This window comes from Taudactylus pleione, unplaced genomic scaffold (assembly GCF_031769625.1).
Source record: "Taudactylus pleione unplaced genomic scaffold, aTauple2 ptg000066l, whole genome shotgun sequence".
In the NCBI taxonomy this organism is placed as follows: domain Eukaryota; kingdom Metazoa; phylum Chordata; class Amphibia; order Anura; family Myobatrachidae; genus Taudactylus; species Taudactylus pleione.
The window spans coordinates 5146841-5155691 of NW_028284468.1; the positions used below are offsets into that span (position 1 = coordinate 5146841).

At 44.8% G+C, this 8851-nt stretch overlaps 1 protein-coding gene across 1 annotated transcript; it reads right to left on the reverse strand.

The window, feature by feature from the left end:
• Positions 1–419: 419 nt before the first annotated feature.
• Positions 420–8647, reverse strand: MRPL44 (mitochondrial ribosomal protein L44). Its single transcript, XM_088466827.1, has 4 exons — positions 8420–8647; positions 6397–6865; positions 6138–6316; positions 420–873 (listed from the first exon to the last, which is right to left on the reverse strand). The coding sequence occupies exons 1-4, from the start codon at positions 8566–8568 to the stop codon at positions 705–707; spliced, it is 966 nt and encodes a 321-aa protein (XP_088322953.1). The 5' UTR covers positions 8569–8647; the 3' UTR covers positions 420–704.
• Between the last annotated feature and the right edge of the window lie 204 nt (positions 8648–8851).

Sequence of the window (8851 nt, forward strand, 5' to 3'; positions counted from 1 at the left end):
GTTTTGGCAACACCAATTTTTCCCTACACCTGAAGGCAGCCATACAATCTGTGCAATTATAGCCGGGCAGAGTGTATGGGATGTGACTGAGCAGCAATTATCGCTCTGATGGGCATGAGAAATTTTCCAACATGCCCAACCGATGCGATAATTGCTGCTCAGATCGGACAGTGAATATACTCTCTCTTTCACACACAGACCATTTATCTGACAGTGTATGGCAATATCAGATAATTGGTCTGTCTGCCTGATGGTGAGTTTGAATTCACTGTGTATGGCCAGCATTAGTTACATCCATTAGAGTCAGAGGTAATGAAAATGTTGCACCAGAGATTTGTGCATGGAATTGTTCATTCCTAGTAAACAATTTCCATTACAGGTGTAATCCTGCAAACAGTATACAAGGCTAAATAAACAAAAACAAGACATTAATTACATTTAATCTTCCTCTTCCATATTTTGAGAAGAATAAGATTGAGAACCATTCCTCTGTAACCAAAAGCCAACTGTCTACACAGTAAGAGGGACAGACATGGAATAGCTGGAAGTTTTGGTGGCACTGCAGGAAAATCACAATGGACCAATGGGAAGCTGAAACCAGAGCTTGAGCGTTACCAAACAGCTGCTATGTCCCAGCAATGACACAGAGTCCTGAAGGTGAGTTCCTATTCAGCATTAAGTGCCCGGCTGTGTGAGTGTAACAGCTACTGGTTTATGGCCTTTTTATCGGCAATCTCCTGTCTTCTCACAAGATAATCCCATGGACGCCTGTTTTCTGCAAATCCGAACATCTTTCTTAGGGCCACTCGGGCAGCCTCCTCTTCTGCAGCCATGATGGTCTCTCCAGGGCCTTCAGAAATCAGCTTCTTATCACTGATAAAAACAATATAAAAAAAAGTGAGCCACTAAGACACAAACTAAAGGAATTATAATTATTATCCTTTATTTTTATGGCACCACAAGTGTCCCGCAGCGCTTTACATAGTATATGAACAAATAACCAGTGACTTATAGTACAATACAGTGCACGACAAGGACATGGTTTATACACATTGCTGCATTAGTGATTATTACAATCAAAATAAGCAGCAGGGAGTCAGCAACCAAATGTTAGTTGCCACTTGTGAGGCGGAAGAAGTAGTTGAAAGTATAAGTAAGGAAAAGCACATGTGGGAAGAGGGCCCTGCTCGTGAGAGCTTACATTCTAAAGGGGAGAGGCAGACACACAGGGGGGACACACATGGGGTAGACAGGGAGGAAGGAGCATGTAGTAGAGGATTAGCATGAGAACTGGAAGGCTTTCATGAAGTATAATATATTTCACTGGTTATCTGCTGACTGTAACTGCCAGTATACATAATGGAAAACATCTGAGATTCTAGAAAGCATAGTAACATCGTGATTGCATTTGTATGCATTAAAGGAATACTAAACCTATTTCAATATCAGTACGCAAGTTATAACTGCTCTAATACCTTAAAGTGGGGACCCCAAAACCCCACATCTTACAAAGCAGTCAGATCTACCCACCAGCTATGATCCCAATAGTGATAGGAAGCTCCTTCCTGGGCCAAAGCTCTACCCCCCTGCTGAACAGGCACCACAACAAGGGGCATAGTTTCCCAACAGGTCAGCATTATTACTTACTCAATCCCCCTTACTAGCGTGGGTTGGGTTTGTTTTGTGGACATTCATGATGTCAACACTGATGGAATGTCTGCAAAATTGTGTGTCACAGTACGGCAATCACTTGCCTGGTACCGGCTCCGGTGAAGCATCAGTTTTTTCTGGGTCTGGTAATCCAAAGCTCGGGCAGTCATCTCATCCAATGGCCATCAGTATGCTACCCCTAACCCACCCCCAAGAAGACTAACCCTGCCCCTTCTGCAGCTTAAACCTAACCCTCCACTCCTGCACCATAACCCTAATGTTGGCATTCTGCAGATGCATTCCTCAGCCAGTCTTATTAATGGCCGAGAACCGTGTAAGGCACTACACTGCACCTCTTGGATTTAGTGGGGTTCTACATTTTACTTCTTTAAGCACCCTAGGCCTGCCTTTCTTACACTGGGAGCCTATATTTGTGTCGTGGATGCACTACATTTGCGGCGGACCTTGCCGGCATTACCATTCTGCTTTTGTTTAGTGAATGCGCATATTGCTAGCAGCAATACTTAGCCAGCACCCTCGTCCAGCATTGGGAGACTTCCGGAGCTGCAATTGACAGTTATCATCAGTGCTGCCCTGCTGCTACTGCCTTATATATCCTGGGAGGGAGATACTGCTATTGCCCTGCATTAAGAAAATGTCAGCACTGCTCTGTCATTGTTGCCACATTACAGCCGGCAGATACTGACTGTTAATAACAGCATGATTTAATCCCATTAACCTGTGAGACACAAGCTTTCTACAGTTTGACATTGGCACATAATCATTTGGGGATTCTGTTCTCAAGTGGCCCTTATCCAGGTCAGCATCAAAGTGTAGCACTTTTAGGTAATTACACACAGCACTCAGTCATTTGGAGAAATGGCTACTTGGATGGCTTGGATCAACTTCTAATCCCAGTGGTTACCATGGGCAACAGCTGCTATTAACTAGATAGATAGATATATAGATAATATGCGCGAGTACGCCTAGCCGGCATAGGCCCTCACTTTTTATACACTCTGAACATTGTTCATTGGGCTCACAGAGGCGATTATAAAATTCAGTGTGCATGTTGCAATTTGTTTCAACAGACCTTATAGACACTATTATTCAGACATCCATAATGTGAAACTGTGTCAGCTAAAGCAACATTATATCTTCTGAGGTCTGGCAGACTATTGGGAAGCAATCGGGAAGCCGACTGCCTAAATACTGGCAGCCGGCTTCCCGACTGTCTTATCCCGGCATGGATGAAATGCCGGGCGTCTAGATGTAGACGCCTGCATTTCCCTGACGCCGGGAGGCCGGCGCCCGGCATCACGATCGTGATGCCGGGCGCCGCGAGCGGACAGCCGCGGGGGGGAGGGTTAGGTTTAGGGCTCCCGGGAGGGACTTAGGGTTAGGCATCCCCCCGGGAGGGTTAGGGTTAGGCTAGGGGGAGGGAGGGTTAGGGTTAGGCACCCCCGGGGGCGGGGGACTTAGGGTTAGGCACCCTCCCGGTGGACTTAGGTTTAGGCAACGGGGAAGGGGGTGGTTAGGGTTAGGCACTTGGGGGGGGAAGTTAGGGTTAGGCACCCCTAATGAGGGTTAGGGTTAGGGGGGTTAGGTTAGCAGATACTTACCTAGCCACGATCGGGATTTCCAGCGCTGCCGGGCTTCCGCTGCTTCGCACTCTGCTCCTGTCGGGCTGCCGCTGACGGGAAACCCGTTCCAGACTATTATATTAATACAGTGTCAGGAGGCACCAGTGCTGATTTATTTATTTTAAGCACTATTTGGTACTGTAGAGTGCTTGTGTTTTAATAAATATATTTTTTTGTTTATTGTGTACCTATTGTAACTGTGCAATTAAATTAAATTAAATGTATTGTAATCTTCCTGAGCTCCCATCTTTTTCTCTTTTTCCTAGGGGCTAGCCTCCCCTCACTTGGTGAGCAGCATTTAGATTAATTACATTAATTGTCACACACCCAGAAGGGCCTGGGCATAATGACTGCATTAATGCTAGTACAGCACCAGTTATATAACATAACCAAACCCTGAATAAAACATGTAGAAACAGAGCTTTTGATAAAATATTTAAATGACTCTGTAATTAATGATATAGGTCATGAAGTAGAAAAAATTAAAAATAATTAAAACTCTTAAACATAAAACTATAATCGGTCTCATCTATAGAGGCAAAACAGAAAAGAGGTGATAAGTAGGGAGAGAGTCACACACAATAAACATATCTAATGCTGGGTACACATTTAACGATGTGTACCCAGCACGATCTTGTTAGCAACGTGACCAGCGGGGGTCCTGGAATCGGCAAGTGCATACACCCTTGCCGATGTCGGGAGCGACATATTGCTTTCGGTCTGCATGCATTTCCGACGGGCGAGGTCAGTGACATTGAGTGTACACACTGGACGATGTTGCCGACATGACGTCCGATCTGGCCGGATCGGACGACATATCGTCTAGTGTGTACTGCCCATTAGTGTTAGGAGTAGCAAACATTGTGAAATGAGAAACTATAGTCCCTTGATGACCAGATAAAAAAAATTGGCTATATTCTACTGCAATCGCTATCTATTCCAATCAGATAATATGCAGCATGCACAATCAGTAACATAGCCAATAGTCACCGGCCAATATCAGGATCTCGCTGGAGCAGTGTCAGTATACTTGGTTGCACAATGTAACTCCTCCTTGTGTAAGGCTGGGTACTAACTTGGCGATATATCGCTCGTTCTATCGACGACTGCCCGTACACTTGCTGCAGGGAACGGCAACAGGGACATTTCAACTGGGCCCAGTTACAGGAGAGGTAATCCTAATTTGTGCCTATCCTCTCACCTTATATAGTTATTAGACATTTACTTAAAATGATACCAAGGTAATAGCAACGACAGTAAAAAACAAAAAGCATAGTCCTCCTGAATCAGTTTAGCTTCAACCCTGGCCAACAACCCAGGACAACACAAGACGTACTATAGATCTTATACCTCAGACTTCACTGCTGATGGCCCTGGATACATAGAAAGGCTTTTGACTACATTAGGTAGACTTTAATTTTGCAATCCCTTTAAAACATTGGATTTCAAAGGTCAATTCTTGAATGTAAAAACACCCTGTAGTATTTGCCACAGTGGTAGGGGACAGCTATTCCTGAACATCTTGAATGACAGATGGTAGCGATGGACACTCTACCCCGAAATTTGCAATAACCATTGAGCCCCTAACTGGCATCCGTGCCAACCGCTACATCGACCACCGTAGAAAATTTCTCAACAATCTCACAACTGATGATAGCATTGGAACATTCAAACTAGTATTAACATCCAATTCCAACAATAGCTATACATTAAATACTTCCATAATTTGCTCCCCTGTCTAAAGGACTCACCAACATGTTCCCAGGTACCACCGATCGCTGTTGGAGGCAACATTTCCAGGCAGGTTCATCAAATTTAACAAATATGGGAGGGCGATTCAATTCAGCGGGAGATAAATAGCGCTGGGACGTTAGTCCCAGAGCTATTAAATTCAGCGCGCTGTTTAGTCCATCTATTACAAGTTAAGTCAGAGAATGTCGGTTCTTGCGACTTAACCTGGGTGTTTAGTCGCGAGAACCGGCATTCTTTGACTAAAGTGCCGGCTGCAAAATTGTTAGCGCCACGCTAGGCTGGAAAACAGCCTCGTGGCCGGCACTTTAATCGGATTCCTCCTCGCACCCTCAGGAGTGTGCGAGAGGAAATCATTTAGTCGACCCAACAGCGTGCTGAATTGAATAGCTCTGGGACCAACTTCCCGGCGCTATTCAACTCCCGCTGAATTGAATCGCCCCCATGGTTAGAAAGCTAATATATCAAATCACCTCAAACAAATCATGTCACTCCTTTCTATACTTAATGAGGACCACTGACAGATTTGCTGCATTCTGGCAGAACGAGTTCCCCAACAGAAAAGCTGGTAAACAACCGCATATAGTACACATATAGTATGAAGTATATTACCTGCAGCCTTAACGATTGCTCTGTATGATTTGGTAAAATATATGTACATGGTCTGCCTAGTACAGCACTAATTTACCATACAGATATACTCTTACCCCTGAACAATCCTGATGACTATGATACAGCTTGCACAGTCCCATATACTTGGCTAACACCATATTTGTGCAAAATGTGCCAACTACTTGGGACTGTTGAATTGTTGACCAAACTAATTAATGTGTAATACACAGTAAAAAAAATTGTTGGTGTGTAATTGCTGATTCTAGATAGCATGAGCAGAGGTGTGTGTTTTTTTTTTATTTGAATATTTAGGTGGGTGCATATTCTGGAAATATTTTAGGCCAAGATCCAGTCACTCCCACCATTTGTTCCAAGTGAAACTTCAAAGCCCTCTATATTGTTATTCATCTAATTTTATGTGGAATAAACTAAATATTTGAAACACACTTTATCTAATCTCTGTGTTGACTAGGTCATACTAACCAGTAGAGGCCCACAAAGTATACAGACAGAACAGTGCTGGCTCCTGATTGTTTTGTAAGCCTAGATTCAGGGAGGGTTATGTTCCTCTGGGACAGCTGTTCAACCAGCAAAGACATAGGGTCTATAACGGACCAGTGATCAAACAAGTCCTTCCCGATCAGTTGAGGAATTAGGAAATCCTACAAGACAAGAGAAAGTCTGTTAAAGGATATTCTGAACTCAAAGTTGTACCTAATATCATAAACACAATACGACATACCTGGAGAAACAACTCTGTATTATCAGGGCCAGTGGTTTGCAGGAGAGCTCCGATAACTGCATAGAAGGTTCTCTGGAGTGTTGTGGGAGACAATGGACACTCTGAACTCAGTGTTAGATCTTCAATCGCTAGATTTTGAGCTACATGGCACAGCACCTGCTGGCTAGTGAGGGAGTCAACCACAGCTTCCACACCAGCATGTGGCAGATTTGGAAAGGCCTTCTTTAGTGTATTGGTAAGGTATGACACAGTGAAGGCCGAACCATGTTCTGCGAGCTCATGGTTATCCTGCAGGTTCAAAGCAGAAATTTCTTTATCCAATCCCAGCTCCCGCCGTCGGTTCTCCTCTTCCACCACATAGGAATTGTTCACAAAAGCAGTTTTTAATACATCCATTGAAAAGGCCTCATTCAGACGCCTGGAGAAAGCCATGATCTCTGCATGGTAGTCAAAATTTGGCTGCTGGGACCTGTAGATTTAGAAAAAAAAGACATTCAAGTATAGGCTTGAACCAATAAGAATACTTGCATCTCTTATAGTTAAACCACTTTTTTTTACACTACTGATACTCTAACTCACACACTCTTTATTGGTGCAATGGAACTCATAACTAGCTCCATATGTGTGCTATGGAGAAAAAGTATATTTTTCACTTACAAAAACGATCCTATAAATTCATTAAAAAGAAACATTAACCAGAACCTCAGTTATTATTCTGCGGAATGTTTTCAGGTTAGTATTATGCTAGAAAAGTTCAATACATTGCCCAACTCCTCCAGGACAATTAGCTATTTATATGCATCACAAATACCTTAATTATAAGAAATATAATCCCCCTTATTTGCACGGTTGCACCCCCCCTGCCCCACCCCCCACGGATAACTACTTCGACGCCCCTGACTTACCCCGTTCGGGGTGGCGTCTGTTAGGATTCCGGTGTTGAGATTAAGATAGGCGTCTATATTTCAACGCCTTTCTTAAATCCCATGTCGGATTTAGACCGGCGGCATCTCGTCCGGAGGAAAATAGCTACATCCTGTATGACACCCCCTGCTTCATTTGTGATCCCAGCACTGCAACCACCATCGCGACGATCGGACGGATGGTGTCGGGACACTAGCCAGCTGAGTAAAGGAGCCAATACACTAGCGAGAGATCGCCGCGTTCCTGCGATCCTGATTCCTGGCATCTCTGGATCGGTGAAATCCAACATGTTGGATTTCACAGATGTGCCCATCACAATCAAAATATAATCTTCATTTGCAAATAGGTGAAATTTAACATGGAGAATTTCACTGATCCTCTGACGGATCGCGGAACATTGATGGCCGGCATTTCAGATCCCATCGTAGGATCCTGCAATTTGTCGGTAGGTGTATGGGGACCTTAAGCCTCAGCTTACTCAGGCTGGCCGACTTGTGATGTCAGGAAACTGCTTCCGTGGACGCAGCCCCTGGCCATGCCACGCCCCAGAAAACCGTGTGGACACACCCCAGTTTCTGGAAACGCCGGCCGTCCCCGCTTACACACCGCCCCTTAAATGCCTCTGTCTGTCAATCAGGCAGAGGCATACAAGGGGCTGCGTGCGATTACGCAGGACCCCTTCTGCACATTTGCAGAACGGGTCCGGCTCACGTGCAGATTCCCGATAAATCGGGAATCTGCGTTCAGCCTGAAACAGCCCCATAAGCGACCCACTTAGTACTTTCATCCCACTACTGTACAGTACATCTTCACTTATGTTATTTAGCCGCTGTAATACTTACTCATTTTATGGACTTTATAGTACATTATTATTTATTAAAGAGGAGCAAATAAAATACTAGAGAGAGAGAAATTATGTGTAGATGATGGCTCTATGACCTTGGGAAATAAATGAGAGGTATTCTAATACATGGGTGGATGGGGCCAGTGACTGAGAGCTGTGCCCAGGAATACCGGCTATGTGCCCTGCAGAGGTGACACTTGGGTCTGAGAGGAGAGGGAGGTTGAGGGCATATGGCAGGGAGGTCGGTGCCCTTACCTTGGCACAGGTTTTGGGGCAGGTTCCAGAGCTCGCTTCCTCTCCAGAAGCTTCAGGTAAGAGCGCAGCCAGCGCTTCTTCCCCCGCACCGGGGTATAAGACAGCCCCGTTACCGACAGGGAGCGGAGACCTAATAGCAGCGAAGACATGGCAATGTGACGGCTGGGGGACTGGTGCGCTGGTTACACAACTCCCCCCGGAAACGTGACTCCAGCAGAGTATAGTTCCGTGTAGGAAATCTCCCTGATCTGATCTGATCTGTCTTAAACTGAAGGGGAACTAGCCGTACCCATGCTGGCATTGGAGTGACAAGTGACAGCTGTCTATGTTAATGTAAAAAGGTCAAAAAATGCTGCATATGATTCATGGAAAATTGTGGCTGCTCCCCCCTCTCCCACACAGACATGGGAAGAAATAACTTTTATAAATATA